The sequence below is a fragment of the Diplotaxodon limnothrissa genome, linkage group LG3 (genome assembly GCF_057381915.1).
Source record: "Diplotaxodon limnothrissa isolate DT_005_m linkage group LG3, D_limnothrissa_male_GT1.1, whole genome shotgun sequence".
Classification (NCBI taxonomy): domain Eukaryota; kingdom Metazoa; phylum Chordata; class Actinopteri; order Cichliformes; family Cichlidae; genus Diplotaxodon; species Diplotaxodon limnothrissa.
This window is the reverse complement of record NC_140598.1, coordinates 46,324,565-46,347,151: the sequence shown is the minus strand read 5'-3', so window position 1 is coordinate 46,347,151 and position 22,587 is coordinate 46,324,565. Positions and strand designations below refer to the sequence as shown.

Here is a 22,587-nt window from a genome sequence, read left to right as displayed (position 1 = left end):
ACCTTAATTACCAGCTTCTCAGCTGTCCCCATCCTGTTCCCATGCATTCGTGTATGTTTTTTTTTTTTAACATTTACATTAACTTTGTAACTTTTTTAAGTTTGATTATGGTTTAAAAAATTAATAAAAAAAATTAATAAATAAAATACATAACATTTGCAGGGAACAGTGGTTATTGTTTGCTTTTTATTTTTATATTTGTCATTATTTTAATGTATTAATTTTTTTTAAGTGGCGTTAGCAAGCTTTTATAACAAAACTGTCACATACTAATTGGTTTAAGACTTGCAGAAGTTGAAGCCCCACCCCACATTTCCTTGCGTTTCCCTTCAATTAGTTAAAAACTCGCTGTGCACCTGTGGATTTCATCCAAATGGCAGAGAAATGGCCGCAGCAGTGTGCCGTCGAGTTGGACCTGTATCAGTTTTACTGCTCGGTATGTCTGGACCTACTCAAAGATCCCGTCACCATCCAGTGTGGACACACTTACTGCAGAATCTGCATCGAGGGGTTCTGGGAGGAGGAAAAGGAGAAGGGAACGTACAGCTGTCCTCAGTGTAGGGAGACCTTCAGTCCAAGGCCTGTCCTCGGGAGGAACAACATGCTGGCTGAGGTGATGTATCCACCGTGCTGCTTGGGGGGGAAAAAAAAAAAAAAAAAAAAAAAAAAAAATCCGAGTTAATTAATGTACCCCTTTTTTTTTTTTTTTTTTTTTTTGCTTGTTTTGTTAATTAAATACACATTTACGCCTACCGGTCACGTGGTTAGTGCCGTGTTTGACCCACTCCTTTCTTCAGACCTGCTTTAATTCTTCGTGGCACAGACTCAGCAAGGTGCTGGAAACATTCCTCGGTGTTTTTTGGTTCAACATTTCGTGACAGTATCACACAGTTGCTGCAGATTTGTCGTTTATGTCAGGTTTCAGCTTTGTGCCATGATCTGCAGCTATCTCTCAGATAAGCTCATCTCTTACTAAAGGACACGTGGTGTGTCAAGAAAATATCCCCAACACCATTAAATTATTAATTATTAACAGCAGTCTGTATCACTATCCAACTTGGTTTTAAGTTGGATAGTGATTTTTAAATTGGACAACCAAATCAGAGCAGTGGGGAAGTGCAGTTTTTATCATTTAAGGCGACTGGCAAGAGTAAAATCTTTTCTTTCGAGGCAGCACCTTGAAACCGTGATCCATGCTTTTATTTCTTCCCGCCTGGACTACTGTAACACACTTTATGTGGGGGTCAGTCAGTCATTGCTCTCACGTCTGCAGCTGGTTCAAAATGCTGCTGCACGACTCCTAACAGGAACTTGTAAAAGAGAGCATATAACCCCTGTCCTAGCCTCACTGCACTGGCTGCCTGTGTCTAATTTTAAAATTCTGTTTGTTTTTAAATGCCTTCACAATCTTGCCCTGCCTTACTTCTCTGAGCTTTATCTCCACACACCATGTCGGTCTCTCAGGTCACCTGACCAGCTGCTCCTGTAGGTACCGAGATCCAGGAGGAAGCTCAGAGGGGACAGGGCCTTTTCTATCGTGGGTCCAAAATTATGGAGTACTTTGCCCTGGCACGTTAGAGTATCCTTCACTATCCACTTTTAAATCGCGTCTTAAAACCCACTTTTAATCTTTGGCTTTTAACCTCAGTGAGACTTAGTTTTCCATGGAAATTAAATTAGTTATTTAATTCATTTTTTTCTTTCTTTTATTTGGCTTTTATTTATATCTTATGTATTTTTATTTTTTGGTTCCTGTGTGTGTGTGTGTGTCAGTCCCAGAAGATTAGCAATTTCTGAAAGACTGACACCAGCATGTCTGCCACATTGAAATTAGTCTTTTTTTCCATTCTGGTTCTGTCTAATAACGTCCCAGGAGTATAATTTCTTATTTATTTTGGCATGGCATTAGATTTTTTGTAGGTGATTACCACACCCACTGTTGTTACTCCTAAAATATTTTAATACACAACATTATTTTCATAACCAGCTATTCTGTACACAACAACATATTATGTTTTTTTTATTATTGCATTTTCTACAGTTTTAAAGAAAATACACAATTGGGATGCTTTTGCTGACTTCATCCTCTTTCAGTTCTATTTTGATTCTGTTTGTCGTGCAAAACCTTTGACCGTTTTTATTTGATCACTGTAGGTTGTAGAGAAGCTGAAGAGGACAGTAACCCAACAGGCCCGTCCAGCTTCTCCTCTTGCTCCTGCAGGACCAACAGACATTGCCTGTGATTTCTGTTGTGGGACCAAAAGAAACAAAGCCAGCATGTCTTGCCTGACCTGCTTGGCATCGTACTGTCCTGCTCATCTTGAGCCTCACCACAGTTTTCCTGTGCTGAAGCTTCACCAGCTGGTGTCTGCTACAGTGCCACTTAAGGAAAAAATGTGCACAAAGCACAACAAGCTGATGGAGGTTTACTGTAAGACTGATCGAAGATGTATCTGCTATTTGTGCACCATGGACGATCACTGGCGCCACTCAACAGTGTCAGCTGCAGCAGAAAGAGCTGCTGAGCAGGTAAAGATCAATAAAAAAACCAAAATGAATCTGGAGTGTTTTAATTTTTCTCTGATCCTGCGGTTTCTTCTTGCAGGGACGGCTTTTTCTGAGTCACTGTGCAGTTAAGCGGAAATCCCAGGAGAGACAAAAAGAGCTGAATGAGCTGGTCCAAGCTGTGAAGGACTTCAAGGTGTGGAAATAAGACTAGAAACCAAATATCTCTACTGACCACAGTGCTGTCTAGTACATGTGCTTTGTGGTAGTGTAAACTCATAAATTACTTGGTTAAATTCCAACTACTGCGTTCAGATTAATACAGCTTTCATAAGAATAACTGCCTCCTTAATGTGCTTTATACCGTAAGGTGAAGACCCTACAATCATACAGAGATGATACATATGAGTTATACAGTTTTTTGTTTTTTTTTCTATTAAGAGCATTAACAGGCTTTAATCCTGTATCTTCAATGTACCTAATACAAGAGATTCAGTCAGCAAATGGAATTGGCTGACTGTGGCCCATTTCATCTGTGTGCAACAGGCACATAGTTGCATGTACACTTTGAGATATTGTTTACATGGAAACTTTTCACAGTGAGTCAAGATGCAAAGTAAACTGCAGATGAACCACGACAAACACATTTTTAACAACAAACCTAATTGGTCACTTAAAGGAGCTAATGAGGACAACATAAGTAAAAATAAAGCTCTCCAGAAAACACTTGGAGTAAAAATCAGAAATTAAAATCCATCAATGAGACACTAACTATTACATATTTACTAAATGCAGTGGCTACATTTTATTTTCTTTATATTGGTTTATGAATTTTGCCGCAGTTTTCTAAATTCGCCTCCAAAAAGTATTTTTTTCCTAATCTAAACCTTCCTTGTATAAAACAGATTTATTTTCAGACTGCAATGAAGTCCAAAGACAAGCTCTTTGATGAGCTGATCTCCTCCATACAAAAGCAACGTACTTTAATAAAGCAGCTGATTGAGACTCAAGAGAAACTTGCAGTTGTTCGGGCAGAAGCTCTGCAGCTGCAGCTGGAGGAGGAAATCGCCAGGCTGAAGAAAAGAGACGCTGACCTGGAACAGCTTTCTCATACAGAAGATCACATTCATTTCATTCAGGTAGGAAATGTGTCTTTTGTGTTGTAGGCCAACTCATGTTTCTTTCTAAAATTCTGTCACCATTTAGACTCTATATTTAATTCAGTGTTTTATAACCAAAAAGTCACATCTGGAGCTATAAAAGCTCAAATGGTTGTGGAGGAAAACCTGTTTAAACATTACCTCATGAAGACATAAACACTGCACTATCACTATTTTGTTAATTGCTATGTTTTGTAGCGCTCATTTCATGTAAGGCCATCAAAGCTTCCCACCCAAGCAAAGAAAAATCCAGGTGAAAGAAACCTAATGTGAAACATGCAGTTTGAGCACACATTGTAACTTCTTGCTGGGGAGTTTATGAGGATACATAAATTTGATTTAAAATGTGTTGCTGTGCAGCAAATGTTCATCAATGAATATGAGCATTTACATTGAAAAAATGAGAGGGAGGATATACATTTTGTATATGGTGCACCATCTCTCGCTCTGTATGTATGTGTATATATAAAAACACTGCAGAGAGTAAAATTACTGACAGTCCACCATTGTACAAATGTAGAAATTAATTTCACTGAAACAATAATGTGGTGCCAAGCATAGAAAAATCTGCACTTTGAAAAATACCCGTGTACATGTGGACGTAGCCTGAGAGCCGATACTGATGGAGCCATATTAGAACAAGTCTTGAAAAACTAGATCTATTGTAGAAATACTTTTTTGAGAAAAGCAGGGAGCTGAAACTTTGCACACATCCTATTGGGATTTTTTTTCTTCTTTTTCCTTTATAGTTACACATAAAATGTTTTTATTTAAATATGTTATATGTTCAAAAATTAAATTTCAACATCTTTTTTTTTTTTTTTTTTCTTTTTTTTCCCAGCTCTTCCAGTCTCTCTCCATCTCATGTGAATCTCCAGACTTGCCAACAGGCGCTGTTGTTCGTCCTAAACATTCAGTGGAAACCGTGACCGAATGTCTGACTCAGCTGAGAGATGACATGAAGAAGCTTCTGGAGACCACATGGCCCAAGATCTCTGCAACAGGTACCTGAGAGAAATATCCATCCACTTGATTCCACTTAATCCAGTATTATTCATTTATTTTGTTCCTATCAGTTTTTGGTATAAAAGTTGTGCTGCCACCTGTGCCAAAGACCAGAGAAGAGTTTTTGTGCTGTAAGTATATCAGTATATCAAAGCAGTAATCACTTACTAAATACTTGAAGGCTGATGATATTCCTGGTTTGCTTGTCCATCAGATCACTGTCCTCTAACACTGGATCCCAACTCGGTCAACAAATACTTGGACCTTTCACAAGATTCTCAACGAGTGACGAGTGGCTACTATGAGCATTTTCATTTATCTCACTCGGACAGGTTTGGAGGTGTGAAGCAGGTGCTGTGCAGAGAGGGTTTAACAGGGCGGTGCTATTGGGAGGTCAGTTGGAGTGGTGGCGCCTGGTCAGTGGCAGCGTCTTACAAAAACATCAGCCGGACATCATTTGACTCGGAATTTGGGAAGAATGACAAGTCCTGGTGTTTGGAGTGCTCTGCAAAAGGATATACTTTCAGACATAATTTAGTAGCAAAGGCGGTGTCAGGTCCTCGTACCTCTCAGATTGGCGTGTACCTGGATTACAGGTCAGGTACTCTGTCGTTTTACAGCATCTCTGACATCATGACTCTGCTTCACAAAGTGTGCACAGTATTCACTCAGCCTCTCTATCCTGGCCTTGGGCTGAAGGAAGGAAGCTCTGGCTGTTATGCAGAAGTGAAGAAGTTGTGATGCCAACTTTTTCACCTCTACCATGTTGATTAATGTCTTTCAAGACCTAAAATAAGCAGTGAAGAAACCTGTGAGTGACTCGAATGACTCACACTGTTTGGATGTTGAAAGGCGTGACTCTAGGTGCTCTATCCTCACCAGGCAGGTGTAGAGTTGTGGTTCTAGATTAGAACATTGGAGAAATAAAATCACTGCTAAGTAAATGTAAGAGTTTGTTGCTTTAAGTAATATCATTACCCCGGGTTTGTTTTGCTTTTTTTTTTTTTTTTAAAAGTGACTTTGAACGGTCACTTTATAAGCTACATGCACCTAATTGTCTTTGTTCTGTTTTGTCTTTAATGCCTCGGGGAAAAAGAAGTGTTACATTTGTGTTGGTGTATGGTATAAAATATAACTGCTAAAGAAAACATTTGTCTGAGACTTTTTAATGTCAGAATTAAAATATTCACAATAAAGAGCAGTAATTCAGTGTCTCAGATTTTGGCGAAACACACAACCATGTCGGAGCAAGCGGCGGCGCTACCGGCAGCAGCAGCGACACCTGGCCCGGTTATGGCAGTGCCACCAGCGGCTACTTTCACCATCAAGCCACCGGAACTGTTCGACTTCGCAAAGCCCAAGGGATGGGAGAAGTGGATCAGACGTTTCGAGCAAGTAATCTGAACAGTTCAACAGATGCTAACCAAGTGAACACATTAGTTTACTGCATGGGAGACGAGGCTGACGACGTGCTAAGGGGACTTGACCTAACAGACGGGCAGTGCCAGTAGTACGATGCGGTCAGAAACGCATTTGATAGACATTTTGTCCCCAGAAAGAAAGTGATCTATGAAAGAGCAAGGTTTAATAAGCGAGTACAACAGCCAGCAGAAACAGTTGACTCCTTCATAACAGCTCTATATGCTCTCGCTGAAAACTGAATATGGTGAACTTCACGATGAACTTTTGAGGGATAGGCTCGTTGTGGGTCTTAAAGATTCATCACTGTCGGAGAGAATGGAGCTCAACAAAGATTTGACCCTAACCAAAGCTATCACAATGACGAGACAATCTGAGGAAATAAAAAGACAGCAAACTGTCCTAATAGGTGAAAGCAGCACGGACAAAACAGCCGTGCATGCCGTGCATGTCAGAAAATCACAGCCAAATAAATTCAGAAGCAGAGACCAAAAGCAGTTCAAGCCACAAAAACCACAAATAACAAAACAAGAGAATAAAACATGTTCTAAATGTGGAAAAGCACAGATGCACCCAGCAGCACAGCGCCCAGCCAAAAATGCAGAATGCCACAACTGTGGAAAACGTGGACCCTACGGGAGAGTTTGTAGATCTACAACTGTGCATGAGGTGGCAGGAGAAGACCCGTGGCTTGCTAACATCTGCATGAGAGGCAAAAGCATGACATTTAAATTAAACTCGGGGGCAGATGTCACAGCTATCTCAGAGGAGACATTCAAAGACATTAAGCAGCCAAATGAACATTTGCAAAAAGCTGAAAAGCCACTGTATGGACCAGGAGGTGCAGCACTGATGGTACTTGGGTCTACAAAGGAGGACATTTCCTACAGTGACAGGAGCACTACAGAGACAATCTATGTAGTCAGAAATCTGCGTGTAGCTCTCTTAAGCAGGACAGCTTCTGTGAGACTGAAACTAATTGCCCAAATGGACAATGTTGACCTTGAGACAGTGAAGAAAGCGTACCCGAAACTATGTGATGGGCTCGGGCTTGTTCAAAAACCATACACGATTAAGCTGAAGCCCAACGCTAAACCTTATTCACTGAAAGTGCCAAGGTGTGTTCCACTGCCACTACTGGGCAAAGTCAAAACAGAGCTGGAAAGGATGGAACAGTTGGGAGTAATCAGTCGTGTGGAAGAGCCCACAGACTGGTGTTGCGGCATGGTCGTAGCCCCCAAAAAGGACAAAGAGAAAGTCCATATCTGTGTGGACATGACACCATTAAATGAGTCGGTGTGTCGTGAAAGATATAGCCTCCCCTCTGTAGACCAAACACTAGGCATGCTCACAGGTGCGCAGTATTTCTCCAAGCTTGATGCTAACATGGGTTTTTGGCAAATACCGCTGTCCAAAGAATCTGCTCTCCTCACCACACTTATTACGCCATTTGGTAGATACCATTTCAATCGTTTGGCATTTGGTATTTCCAGTGCATCAGAGCATTTCCAAAACATGATGATGACGGAAGTGACAGCCGGCCTCGCGGGAGTCATGTGTAACCCAGAGTAATTTCCTGCACTTATTTCCTGCCATTGAACGCATCACAAATGCATGACTCCAACCACATGACTTTGCTCAGCCAATCGGATGGCATGTAGGTCATAGTAAGCCTGTCCCGGCTTCCTCCCGTCAGATGCGTGGAGGCAAGCCAGGTGACAGAGCTGTTGCAGGTGTGTATTGGCAAACATTTGCTTTTCCCGTTTTAATGCATTTTTTTAACACCAACTAACTTATGCAACTTAGATGCTGATTACTGTGAGCCAGAGCCATAATGTTGTTGTGCACTGAACAGAACGGAATTGGTGAGTTTGAACTTTTAATTGACTGTTTGTATTGCTACCAGCTGACCCTAATCGGCTGCTGCCGGTCCAAACAATTTGATTTTGATTTGACTGATAGTTGTTGAATAACAAATGTTGTGGAGCTACATAGTATGTATGTATGTAGCAGTTGAAATGTTTTCAGTTAAATCCTTATTGGTTAGAAATATTATATTTAACCAATATATTGTTTGTTTATTTATTTATAAATTGTGTACACAGGAACAAGAATAACTTAATGTATTTAGCTTAATTGGCTGACATTTTTGTATTATTCTTGTGATTTCTTATTGGCCTTGTTTATTTAATGCAGGCCAGGTGAACCTTTTTGGGGTATGGAAAAGGATGGCGAGCCAATGAACGGCTAGGAGCAGGACACATTCTGCAATTGACGCTTCCACCGGTTGGGTAGGAAGCTATCAAAGACAACGCTCTGTCCCCATTTTCCAAATACACTGATTTCCGCAATCATACACACCATTCCTTTCATTTATGGACAATAGCGCTTGGACATCTCTCATGGACATTCAGATTAAACTCATGGACTTCAGTGTGGATCAGTGGATTTGATATTAACATGTGGTGTTTATGGGGGAACTGTTTTTTTTTTTTTTTGAGAACCTGTGTTGCTTGGTATAAGCCAGATAAATCTGTTTAGTTGTCTTTGTGTACCCTCACTGGGTTTTTGATTAATTGGATAGCTGCAGCAGGAGTGATTATTTAAGTTTTTCTTTTCTTGTTATTCTTTTTTGGGGTTTGGTTAAATACATGGTACCTGCAAAACCATTTTTTGTGTTGTGTGTATTTATTAATTACTGCCCATCAGCTCCAGTGGCGTCCCTAAATCTTCTGATTAATAATAACCATAAAATCACACTCAATCCCTAGCCTGTATTACTTCATTAGCGCTACATCAGTGTTACACATGTGCCACATGGACGACATCCTGGTCTGGGGATCCACGAGAGAGGAGCACGACATGAGACTCCACGCTGTCCTCGACCATGCAGAGAAGGTGGGCGTCACCCTGAACATGTCAAAATGTCAGTTTGGCAAAAGAGCAGTGAAATTCTTAGGATTCATTGTGTCATCTGAAGGCATGAGTCCTGACCCTGACAAAACTAGTGCGGTGCAGAATATGACAGAGCCAAGCACCGTGAGTGAGCTTAGGAGCTTCTTAGGAATGGTGAAATCAGCTGGGGAAATTCATCCCAAACCTCTCCAAAAAAGACAAACCACTGAGAGACTTGCTTTCAACTAAAAATGTGGTATTGGGGGCACGAGCAACAAAACGCGTTTAGCAGTTTAAAAGAACTGTCATCCGCTCCAGTACTGCAGCTTTACGACCCAAACAAACCCCAAAAGATCTCAGCAGATGCCTCTTCATACGGGTTGGGGGCAGTTTTGCTACAGAAAGACAATGACGTGTGGTCACCAGTTGCGAATGCCTCGCGATCATTGACAGCCACAGAGCAGCGCTATGCTCAGCTGGAAAAAGAAGTGCTGGCGCTCACCTGGGCCTGTGAAAGATTCAGTGACTTTATTCTAGGGCTACACTTTGAGCTTGAGACCGACCATAAGCCACTTGTGAGCCTACTTGGAGGACAAGCCTTGGATTTGCTTCCACCGCGGATACAGAGATTCTGCATGCGCCTAATGAGGTATTCTTACACTATAACGCACATTCCAGGCAAAAGCCTCACCACAGCCAACACGCTGTCACGGTTACCGCTGGCAGACAGCGTGATGCCCAGAGACAATGATCTTATGGAGGACACCGATATTTACGTTGACGCAGTGCTGGAGGGCCTTCCTACTAGCAGCAAATACCTTGCAGATCTCCGTGAGCAGCTACAGTCTGACAGCGTCTGTTCCCAAGTCATGAAGTTCTGTGCAGAGGGCTGGCCTGACAGGAACCAGCTGCAGGGAGTGGTAAAACACTACTGGTCAGAAAGAGCAGTTTTGAGTGTACACGATGGACTACTACTGCAAGGCACAAGGTTGGTCATACCTGCAAACATGCGAAATGCAGTTTTGGACAAAATACACGAGGGTCACCAAGGGGTAGTTAAGTGTCGAGAACGTGCCCGACAAGCAGTGTGGTGGCCAGGCTTAAGTAATCAGATCAGTGAACTTGTCCTTAAGTGCAGGCTGTGCATACAGGAGAGATACAGGAGAGAGTTAATGTGAGGGAACCTCTTATGCCCACACGTTTACCTGAGAGGCCATGGTAGAATTTAGGAGTTGATTTGTTCACACTAAAAGACAAAAACTATCTGTTGGTAGTAATTATTTCTCGAGATATGTCGAGATTGCTCAACTCAGCCCAACTCGTTCAGCCAATGTGATTGTGCATTTAAAGTCAATATTTGCATGCCATGGAATACCTGAAGCATTGATTACAGATAATGGCCCACAATTTGCCTGTCAAGAAATGAAAGACTTTGCAAAGGACTACTGTTTTGAGCATGTCACCAGTAGTCCCAGGTAGGGCTGGGCCATATTATACCGTTCACGGTAATACCGGTATAATGTTAGGCAACGATAGGAAAATGAAATATCGCGATAGAATATGAGTAAAACGCACATGCGCAGTGCCTTTGTTTTCATACGCACATGGCCGATTGTTGAGTGAAACAGATGAACCAGAATTGGTTTGTAAAAATGGTGCAACTTCAGTGATGTGGAACTGGTTTGGTGTTTGTCCGTCAGATACACGACAAAGCACATTTTTTTGCAGAACATGCAAGCGGCCGTCGTTATTGTCGTATTTGTCGGACTAATATGCTCTTAAATCTGGGAGTAATCTGGGTCCTAAACTCCGTATGCTTCAGGTCAAACAACACTGCAGCATCACTGAGAGTTAAAAACTCTCTAAATTCTTTCATCTTTAATAAAACGATCAGCGTTGCTGCTTTACCAGGTGTAACTATGAAGTTTATGTTTTAACAAAAGACATAGAACAAGAGTATTGGATAAATTGTTGCCAGGGCAACCAGTCTGGATCACGGATGCAAAAGCACAAGGCACAGTGACATCAGTCCACCCAACTCCACGATCGTACATCATCAGTGGACCCCAAGGGACAATGGTAAATGGTAAATGGCCTGCATTTGTATAGCGCTTTTCTAGTCCATAGGACCCCAAAGCGCTTTACACTACATTCAGTCATTCACCCATTCACACACACATTCACACACTGGTGATAGCAAGCTACATTGTAGCCACAGCTGCCCTGGGGCGCACTGACAGAGGCAAGGCTGCCGGACACAGGCGCCACCGGGCCCTCAGAAGGAACCGCAGTCATCTTGTGCCGATCCCACAGAGACTCAAACCGAAGCAAAACAGATCCTGTCCACCCCTATAGAGACCGTTTCTGAGCCAAGCGCACCCCATACACCAGGTGTGGTTAGAACCCGGTCTGGTAGGGAAGTGATTAAACCAAAAAGACTTGATCTGTGAAGCTAATTGTTTGGAAAGGGAAAAGTTGTATTTCGAAATGCTAAGTTTTGTTTTTGAGAATAGCATGTTTAAAAGGACAAGAAGGTTTAACTTGTGTTAAGAGTGTAAGAGTTTATGTTTCCTGAAATGCTGGGGTATGTCTGTATTGAAAAAAAATATTACGCAGTTATGTTTTGTTTGAAGAGCAAAAGAATGTACCAGCCTAACTTCAGTAAGGGGGATGTGGTGTAATCTATATTGATGTACATCATACGCCACTAGGTGGCAGTACTTACCCACTCAACGGGAAGTGTGTGGCATGTAAAACAGCACAAGAGTAAGCTGTATTAAAGAAAGATTGTTGTTGCTCCACGTTATCGCTTGAGCGGGAGTTTTATTCAAGAGCTCAACACAACATCTCTCTCTCTCTCTCTCTCTCTCTCTCTCTCTCTCATACATATATACGTATATACATATTTGTGTGTGTGTGTGTGTGTGTGTGTGTGTAATGTCCATTGTGTTGATTCAAATGTGCTCTGGGACAATCATAGGCATTGGTTGCTACTGAAAACAGGAAATAAAGCTGGTCCACACTATGGGCTGAACCATTTGTTAGTGGTGGAGGGGGGTATTCAATTCAATTCAATTTTATTTATATAGAACCAAATCACAACAAAAGTCGCCTCAAGGCGCTTCAGGGTAACACTATGCAATATATTCAGTTTTGGAATTTATTTTCAGTGCTAACTGTAGCTAGGCTCAAAGTGTTAATGCAATCTCATTTTGATAAACAATGTTATATTAAAAACTAGGGTGGCACTAGGGGTGGCAAGAGATCACTTCAGGGTGGCACATGCCACCCTATGCCACCTCTCTAGATCCGCCCCTGTTGAGCTCTTACAAATTGCTGCTTGTGTATAGTTGAGTTATAGCGGGATGATGGGTGATCTTTATTGGTGCTTTATTCAAATGCAGCTGAGAACAGGTGAGTCTTCAACCTGGATTTAAATAAACTGAGTGTTTCAGCTGATCTGAGGCTTTCTGGGAGTTTGTTCCAGATATAAGGAGCATAAAAGCTGAATGCAGCTTCTCCGTGTCTGGTTCTGACTCTGGGAACTGATAAAATCTGATAAAATCCAGATGACCTGAGGGATCTGGATGGTTCATACTGGGTCAGGAGGTCATTGATGTATTTTGGTCCTAAACCATTCAGAGCTTTATAGGCCAGCATCAGAACTTTAAAGTCTATCCTCTGACGGACAGGCAGCCAGTGTAAGGACCTCAGAGCTGGACTGATGTGGTCCACTTTTTTGGTCTTAGTGAGGACTCGAGCAGCAGAGTTCTGAATGAACTGTAGTTCACTACACCCAAATTTCTCGCCTGGTTTGTGGTTTTTAGATGTATAGATTGAAGTTCTCTGGTAACCTGTAATCGTTTTTCTTTGGCGCCAAAGACTATTACCTCAGTTTTGTTTTTGTTTAGCTGGAGAAAATTGTGGCACAACCAGTCATTGATTTCCTCAATGCATTTACCAAGAGCCTGTACAGGGCCTCGGTCTCCTGGTGACATTGTGATATATATTTGTGTGTCATCTGCATAGCTGTGGTAGTTTATTTTGTTGTTGTTTATAATCTGTGCCAGTGGGAGCATGTAGATGTTAAACAGAAGGGGTCCCAAGATGGAACTTTGGGGAACTCCACATGTGATACTTGTCTGCTCAGATGTGAAGTTACCTATTGATACAAAGTATTTCCTGTTTTCTAAAAGAGAGTTTATTACAGAGAAATGTCTCTTTCCAAAATAAAAGCTATACTATCCGCTTCTTCTGGGCTATATTCTCAGCAGCATAATTAAGGAGAATCACGTGCTAACAGCTGTCTAAATGACTCGGCTAAAGTTAGTAGCATGCTTGTTGTTTTTGTCTTTGCACTAGGATGATGTCGGCATAAATGTGCAGTCATATTCGTTGTGTTCCCACTAGTGCTTTCAGGTTAATCTCGTTGAAATGACCTTAACGCCACAACACGGCAAATCTCCGTTAACGAGCTACCACCGATCGCCCCGTGCATGGGGCTGGACGGCCAACACGTTAACGAGCTAACTGCGCTAACACACTAGTTCCCACCCATGTAATTGAGCATTGCATGGCACATCCAACATACTGTTTTACTTTAGTCCATGACTCGCTTACCTTCAGGGTCATACGTCACATGAAAACCAAAATAATTCCAAACGCCAGATCTGAATGAGGGTGGGGGAGGTCCATGTTGCAAGGAGAGCTTAACTTCTGTCTTGCTAGCTTGCCCTGCGCTCTTCCTTCTGACTATGCTGTCTGTGTTGAGCGCTCAGTGGATCTGCGCTGGACAGTGCAGCCTAGGCGGAGTAGTCGAACGCAGATTCACTGAGCGCTCAACACAGACAGCATCGTCAGAAGGAAAGTTGATGAAATAAATTACAAATGTTGTATTGTTCGATACATATGCGTACCGAACCGAAAGCACTGTATCGAACGGTTCAATATCGATACGAATATCGTTGCACCCCTAATATATATATTTTTTTTTCTTTTTTTTTTTTTTCTTTTTTTAAAGGGACTACATTAAAACATGAATAGTAAATTGTGACATCTAATAGAGCATTTGAAAAAAAAAATCATCAAAGAGCCAATTTGTAAATGATTGCATTAACCTTACCAATCACTGGCTTGACCTAGCAAATTTCCTTAGTGGACCAGTGTTCTCATCTTATCATTTAATATTGATTCTGTATCTGACTAAAACGGTTCAGTATCTATTGCATCCTGTTTCAAACTTCAAACCATAAGCAAAACACCTTTTTAAGAAGGGAGAAAAAAGTAAGAAACAAATGTACTTAACAGAGTCATTGTTCTCCTCTAGATTCAACAACGATGAGGTTGGTCCTGCTGGGAAAAACTGGATCTGGGAAAAGTCACCTGGGTAACACCATTCTTGGAGAGGAGCTCTTTGCCACTTATGACTCTCCAAACTCTGGAACAATGAAATGCCAAACAGAAACCAAAACAGTCAGTGGAAGAAGCATCACTCTGATTGACACCCCTGGTTTCTTTGACACAGGAAGGTCTGAGGAAGATCTGAAGCCTGAGATAATGAGCTGTATGACAGAGTGTGCTCCTGGGCCTCATGCTTTTCTCATTGTGCTTCGAGTGGGTAAATTCACAGAGCACGAGCAGGCTGTCGTCACTAAGATACATCAGTCTTTCTCAGATGAAGCTCTAAAATATGCTGTAGTTGTTTTCACTCACGGTGAACAGCTCAAGAAAAATATGAAAATTGAAGATTTTGTCAGTCAGAACAAAAATCTGAGTGATCTGGTGTCAAAGTGTGATGGTCGGTGTCACGTCTTTGATAACGAACACTGGAACAACAACCAGCCAAACAACTACAGGAGCAACCAGTTCCAGCTGGAGGAGTTGCTGAAAACAATAGAAAAAATGGTGGTGGAAAAAAACGGAGGTTACTACACAAATAAAATGCTGCAACATGTGGAGACGGCAATACAGAAACGGGTAGAGCATATTAGACACTCAATGCCAGATAAAACCCCAGAAGAGATCAGAAACCAGGCTAAAACTAGTGTGTTTAAGAGGTTTCTGATCCAAACGACAGGGATTGCAACAGGAGCTTTGCTCGGTGCTTTATTTGGTGTAGTAACATTGTGTGAATTTGCTGTGAAATCTGTGAAGATGAGTGTCACAGAAATGTTAGCATGTGTGTCTGCTGCTGCAACAGTAGGAAAAACAGCACTAGTAGCTGGTGGGACAGTAGGTTTGGCAGCAGCAGTAGCAGGAGGTGTAATGGGAGGCATCACTGGAAATGAAGCCGCTAAGGATGCAGAGTCACCTTTAGAAGCTGTACAGAGAACATATAAGGCTGTCCAAGAAAAAAGAAAAGCTTTTACTGAATTTTCGTAAGATTTTCTTAATAAGCAGATATTTATGTGAACATTTGATTATTTAATTACCTCTTGATAATGTTACATTACATATAATGTTCACATATTTAGGAGGCAGTACATAAATTTGTTTTTATTTGGAGGTTTTTGGGACTATTAAAGGTTTATTCAGCGGTTTCCGTCATTTAGGCGCCTATTTCTTTTTTCTTCGCTTACTTTGCCTTGGGCCACTGTGTCAAAATTTTTCATACAGTTGGGAATAAGGGAAATGTGGGGTAAAGCAAGTGAAGGCTCTGATTAATTCAACACCATTGCCAGCAGTAAGAGGGTTCATCTGGAGGAAAGATATTTGGAGGGGCTCACAAACAGCAATAGTGCCATCAGGCAGCCTTCACACCTCCAACGACCCCAACAATAGAGGCACTTTGGACACTCATTCCCCCACCTCTCCCCCCTCCATAGAGCCATCACCACCTTCAAACTGTTCACCTACAACACCCCCCTCCTCACCCCACACAAAAGAGGATTTCACACCACCTCCTCCGACCACAACTCTTCATATTCATGAAGCAGATGTGAGGAAGCAGTTTAAGAATCTGAATGCTCGGAAAGCTCCCGGCCCAGACGGTGTGTCTCCTGCCACCCTCAGACACTGTGCAAACGAGCTGGCCCCAGTGTTTTCTGGCATCTTCAACTCCTCACTGCAGGCATGTCATGTGCCTGCCTGCTTCAAGTCCTCTACCATAATCCCTGTCCCCAAGAAACCTAGGATCACTGGACTAAATGACTACAGACCCGTGGCTCTGACATCTGTGGTCATGAAGTCATTTGAGCGCCTAGTTCTCTCCCATCTCAAGACCCTCACGGCCCCCCTCCTGGACCCCCTGCAGTTTGCATATAGAGCCAACAGGTCTGTAGACGACGCCATCAACATGGCCCTACACTTCATCCTGCAGCATCTGGACTCCCCAGGAACCTACGCCAGGATCCTGTTTGTGGACTTCAGCTCTGCCTTCAACACCATCCTTCCAGACCATCTCCGAGACAAGCTTTCCCAGATGAATGTGCCTGATCCCATCTGCCGGTGGATCACTGACTTCCTGACGGACAGGAAGCAGCATGTGAGGCTGGGAAAGAATGTCTCGGACTCCCGGACCATCAGCACCGGCTCCCCTCAGGGCTGTGTTCTTTCTCCTCTGCTCTTCTCCCTGTACACCAACTGCTGCACCTCCACCCACCAGTCTGTCAAGCTAATCAAGTTTGCAGATGACACCACCGTTATTGGGCTCATCTCGGACGGGGATGAGTCTGCCTACAGGAGGGAGGTTGAACGTCTGGTGTCCTGGTGCAGCCACAACAACCTGGTGCTAAATGCCCAGAAGACAGTGGAGATTATTGTGGACTTCAGGAAGCACACAGCCCCACTCCCCCCCATCATCCTGACTGACACCCCCATCACCTCTGTGGACTCATTCCGCTTCCTGGGTACCACCATCACCCAGGACCTGAAGTGGGAGCCCACCATCACCTCCGTCATCAAGAAAGCCCAGCAGAGGATGTACTTCCTGAGGCAGCTGAAGAAATTCAACCTGCCAACACGGACGATGATGCAATTCTACACTGCAATCATCGAGTCCATCCTCACCTCCTCCATCACCGTGTGGTACGCTGGAGCCACTATCAGGGACAAACAGAGACTGCAGCGTGTTGTGCGCTCTGCTGAGAAGGTGATTGGCTGCAGACTCCCATCTCTGCAGGACCTGTACACCTCCAGGACACTGCGGCGTGCAGCCCGGATCTCAGCTGACCCTTCTCACCCTGGACACAGTCTGTTTGACCTGCTCCCCTCAGGCAGGAGGCTCCGGTCCATTCGCACCAGAACCTCTCGCCATAAGAACAGTTTCTTCCCCTCTGCTGTTGGACACATGAACAATAACCACATGACTGTCCCCGCCACTAACACATGACCCTACGCTGTGTCACTGCATCATTTCATGTCTGGCACTGATCACCACCTGCACTCATGTATATATCTTTCTACGTAGCACTCATAATTCTTATTCTCATGTATATATCTCATGTATATCTCATGCACATATCTTTCTTTCTACATAGCACTTTAATTCTTATTGTTTGCACTGAAGCACCGCAGCAATTTCCTAATGTTGTAAACCTCAACATCTGGCAATAAACCCATTCTGATTCTGATTCTGACAACGGCTATCTTTCCCTGGCAAAAAGCAATTGTGTTTCAGTTACTGGAAGGATGTAACTTTGCCAGTGCCGGACTTGAACTCTTGTCTTTTTTCACGTTACTCTGACACCCCATCCTTTTTTTAAAGCAACTCATTTGCTACTTTAGGGCCAGAATCTGTTGGTGTTTATTAACTATAACTGGGGTTTTACTTGAGCACTCATGTTGCAGCATAATGCAACCTTCCACAGCTTTAAGGTGAATAAAATGTTTAAATGAAGTGTGGTTTGCCTTTTTTTGTTTACAATCAAGTTTAATTTCTATCACAAATTCGCATGATAGTGCTTTGCAAACTGTGTAAGTTCGAGGAAGTACACACCAGACAGGCTATTTGTTATTTCATGTAAATATAGGTGAGGCCAAGCACACACCTATATTAGTCATAACTTAAGTGTAATAACATCCCACTAGGTGTGGCATGGAAAAAGGTTAGAGCTTTACCCTTAGTATTATTGCTGTGGCTCAAGCAATGGAAGCTTTATAACGTTCACTGTCACAAATGAGATATTCAGAGTTCCATTTTACTAGAAAAGTGTCCCCAGTACTGTTCTGAATTTATCATTAACAGCATGTGCAGTTGTTTGGTCATATGGCCCATATTTCAATTCAATTTTTAGTTTCATTTATATAGTACCAAATCACAGTAACCGTGTCCTCAAAATCCTTTGAAAAGTAAAGATCAGACAATAGCACAGAGAAAACCCCAACTATCAAATGAACCTCTATAACAGGGGTGGGGGAACTAAACCCTTCAGTATGAGAGAGCTGTGACTGAGCGTTCATGGGGCTCATCTGGATTTCTATCTGCATCTCAAGTTATCTCATGTTACATACAAAACAAAGCACCGTCTGATAACCCATTTCTACATAAATGTGTAATTGCTGTTTCCAAAGAGAGGAACAGCTGCAAAAATCATCCCAAAACCTTCCATACACTTTCTTACTTAGACTACAAAGTCACATTGTCAAGTTTAAGATGGCCTGAATAATGGCCTCTCTCTCTCTCTCTCTCTCTCTCTCCCTCCCTTAGAGTAATGATAAAACTTATGTTTAATCGTTGCTCTAAGATATGCTTACAATACCTAATTCAAAGCTAATAATTATATCTAATGATGGCCCACTTAAAGCTGACGCTCCAGCACGTGTGTCAAAAACCACACTGCTTCAGAAGCACTGTGTCAAGGTTTGATTTGTTTGGCCAGAGTCATGTGATCAGTGACATTTAGAACGTAGCTGATTCGATGGTTTATAAGGAAGTGGATCATTCGCGGGATTTGTGGAGTGCTTTGATAGTGAGTGACAACAAACTACTCATCATTCTATTGAGCGATACTGAGCCAGCAAGGAAGAGGGGAGGTTCTGTTGTGTGGGAGTATTTTGAGTTGATTTTCCTCAATCGGGTGGGTTTGCCAGCTTTTTATTCTTGTTGTTTGTCTTTGTTTTGATTGTGTTTATTTTATTTTTAATAATATTATTTACAAACATACCTGTCCAGCTGTCCAGTGATTAATTGTATAAGTACCATAATGTGTTGTACATTATTATATGTATATTAATGTGTTTTTCATTTATTGTATTTACCAACATCAAAAAGTCACAAGCAAAGAAAGACCACACCATGGCACATGTTTAAATAAGGGAAGCTTATTGATCAAATTTATCTATTAAGCAAATAGACATAATTATTTCACCCAAAAAACATACATATTCAAAGCAACAAACGTGTAGGCCCAATATCAGACAGAACAATGAACTCTGTAGAATGGGCAGTCATAATGAAGCACTACACTTTAATTTGTAGATTCAAGCTGTTCTTCATAATTTTGGCCACCAGATGTCACCAGAGAGGAATGTGTTGAAAAGCTAGTATGAAGCGTTTTTAACACAAGCTTCAATGCTTCAGAAAGCTTCATTTGAGCATCTAATAGACTCCAGTTTGTTCATGTAAATCAGGGGTGGGAGACTCCAGGCCCAAAGGGCTGATGTCATGCAGGTTTTAGATGTCACCTTGGGTCAACACACCTGAAACAAATGATCAGTTTTTTACCAGGCATCCAGAGAAATCAAAAACATGTTGAGGAGGTAATTTATCCATTTAAATCAGCTGTGTTGGATCAAGGACACATCTAAAACCTGCAGGACACCGGCCCTTGATGCCTGGAGTTCCCCTACCCCTGATTGAATGAGTCCATTGCCTATCCAAAACCTAGAAACCTTCCCAATAAAGCAACGGGGACAGAGACAACTATAAGTGTTGATATGTGAGTGCTAGGTGAACTTAAGTCTGCTACTGCAAATGAAAACATCATAGTTTACACATACTACAATTGACTAGACAAGCTAACCAATGCCAGTCTAGTGAAAGGTCCGAACAAGAACACACTCCTGTTTATAAAAAAGATATATATATATTTTTTTAAGTAATCATTATTACTTAGCAGTGATTGTTCCAGAATAAAACAAATATGGATTTGAATGTATTTCTCTGCCTATGGTAGTGCAGTGCTCCATAGTTGTATATGAACATTTAGAATATTGCTTTGTTGTTCTAAAACTGTCATGTTGTTCTAAAACACAGCCCAGAAGATCACTGGCTGCTCTCTGCCCAGCCTGGAGGTCACTGCAAACTCTCGGTACCTCAGCAGAGCTGGCAATATCATCAAGGACCACTCTCACCCCAGCAACCAACTGTTTGAACTATTACCGTCAGGCCGACGGTACAGGTCACATAAAACCAGGACAAACAGATTCAGGGATAGCTTCTTTCCCAGAGCTATCACCGTAGTAAATAAGCACAAAAACAATTGAACCTATTCCATACCGTCACTGTCATTATATTATGCTGCTATTCATACTGTCATTATATTAATGCTGCTATCCTGTATATATTGTACATACTATTGTTTGAGTACTTACGATTGTTTTTTTTGTACTTTTTATATTTTACATTTATATTTATTATTGAAACTTGCACCAAGGGAGTGGCACTCCAATTTCGTTGTACTCTGTACAATGACAATAAAGGCTATTCTATTCTATTCTATTCTATTCTATTCTATATGCGAGTTTGCATATTTACTGTGCCACCCTACAATACTGTGATTTCCTACACATACTGTCAGTGCACTGTGTGCATGTGTAGTCATGTCATTACACTGACTCCATTAGTTACAGAAAACCTTGGAAGAACTTCTGCTTCCTAACAAAAGAATGATCAAAATACCTCTGAAATAAGTTTGAGTAGGGAGACCGGGGATAGTTGTAACACTTCCAATTTCTCCAATCAGGGCTAAGTTTCAAATGATGTGACTCATCCTGTGCATGCCCAATTCAGTTCTGCTATCACATGTGAAAAATCAGCACATTTCGTCAAACACAGACAATTTAACATGAAAAAAAGTAATTTGTATGCCAAAAAGTAAGTTTTTCTACTTTATTTCAATTTCTAATAGCATTATCTGCTTTGCAGTTAAACTCATCAAACTTGAATTATGTTATTTGTATGTCTATGGGGATATATTCTGTGTAGGTCTTTAGTGCTAATGTTTTAGCCGTTGGCTGTAATGTTAGCTAGTTCATGGCTATAGGAGTCTGGGTCAGTTGTAACAGCAACAGTCTGGGTTAGTTGTAACAATAATGCAGATGTTACAACTTACCACACTATTACTTTAACTTATATTAAACAAGTTGGGGCAACGACATCAGCAGAGAGAGGTTCACTGGTCGCTTTTGTATATGCGGTTAATGCCATTAGCAACACAACTACTTCACTGTTTGTGTTCCCACACATACATTATGCAGACCACTGTGTCAGAGATGGACCAGTAGGAAGTACTGGTAGTGGAAATAAATCAGGATGGGTGCAAGAAACAGATTTCCTCATCTTTCTGAAGCACTCTGCAAACCACACCAAGGTAAGCCATGATAAAAAGTAATGGAATTGCGATGCTGGTGAACAACTACATTTTTTCAGCTTCATTGTTATGTTCAAAATTGGTGCAAGAGTTGTAGGTTATAATGCCCACTGAGCCAATGAGGCCAAACTCAAGGAAGACCAACCAAAATTAATGAAATATTCAGTTGCAGAAAATTCCATAATTTGTCTTTTTTGGGGGGTTGGAATATGTTCAAAAGCTAGATTTCTGCATTCTGTCACACACACACAGAGCTACATAAATGGATGTAAGTGCATTCATGCGTTGAATAAACAAAGATTACATGTTAATGTTTTGTTAGTACCCTTATTTCATTGTGTTACATTTCACCCCAGGATATGTTACAACTAACCCAGACTACGGGGTTAATCGTAACATTTCACTCTTCGTGTTTGAGACCATACCATGCAATGGGTAATTGTGCTGCAGAGAAAATAGCTGCACTATTTAATAGCAGAGACATGTAAATACTTTGCATTACATTTTGAATCCACTACCTTAAAAGAGCTCCAATTTACAGACAGAAATGTCAAAAATGTTACAACTATCCCCGGTCTCCCCTACACACCTGCTAGACCTCATATCACTGGAAAGAAATCTATAAACAATAATCAACAAAACTTTGTGAGGAAGCAATTTCACTCTCCTTCTGTCCAGCTGTAGCTTCTCAGCACTCCCCACTTTTTTTGATTGCTTATTCACAATTACATTGGTCATTTCCTTTAAGGTAAAACTCAAGAAATTCCATTTGCGTATGAATTGTGTCCTATAAACACACTTTCTTTGTCTTCCCTATCAGTTATTGAATAGTTGCATCCACCTCTAAAGTAATTACATTTTTATCTGTTTTGCAGAGCAAGCAAACAGCATGTAAGTTGGTAGATTACAGAACTACCTGACATTCAGCCACAATGTAGACAAAGCAGGATAACTTCTAAAAGTCTACAAATTAGATCTTCAGTTAAAGTGACTGCAAGCTACAAAAATGATCCAGAAGATACGAGCCAGCTGCTAAACAAACAGATGAGATCAAGAAAGTTCACCATTGATGC

General features: G+C 41.6%; 2 protein-coding genes across 3 annotated transcripts; both read left to right on the top strand.

Annotated features, from left to right (window-relative positions):
- Positions 1-364: 364 nt before the first annotated feature.
- LOC146636138 (tripartite motif-containing protein 16-like) lies at positions 365-5,411 on the top strand. 2 transcript variants are annotated; one of them, XM_085349472.1, is made up of 7 exons: positions 365-613; positions 2,155-2,529; positions 2,606-2,701; positions 3,411-3,644; positions 4,507-4,669; positions 4,742-4,801; positions 4,885-5,411. In XM_085349472.1, the coding sequence occupies exons 1-7, from the start codon at positions 374-376 to the stop codon at positions 5,409-5,411; spliced, it is 1,695 nt and encodes a 564-aa protein (XP_085205598.1). In that variant the 5' UTR covers positions 365-373. The 2 variants fall into 2 exon arrangements, with proteins under 2 accessions (XP_085205598.1, XP_085205597.1); XM_085349471.1 differs by having other exon boundaries at positions 374-613; positions 2,155-2,551; positions 2,628-2,701.
- An 8,910-nt stretch (positions 5,412-14,321) lies between these two features.
- On the top strand, positions 14,322-15,365 carry LOC146636137 (GTPase IMAP family member 7-like). Its single transcript, XM_085350272.1, has one exon. It carries the CDS (start codon positions 14,322-14,324, stop codon positions 15,363-15,365), a length of 1,044 nt encoding a protein of 347 aa, XP_085206398.1.
- The last annotated feature ends 7,222 nt before the right edge of the window (positions 15,366-22,587 follow it).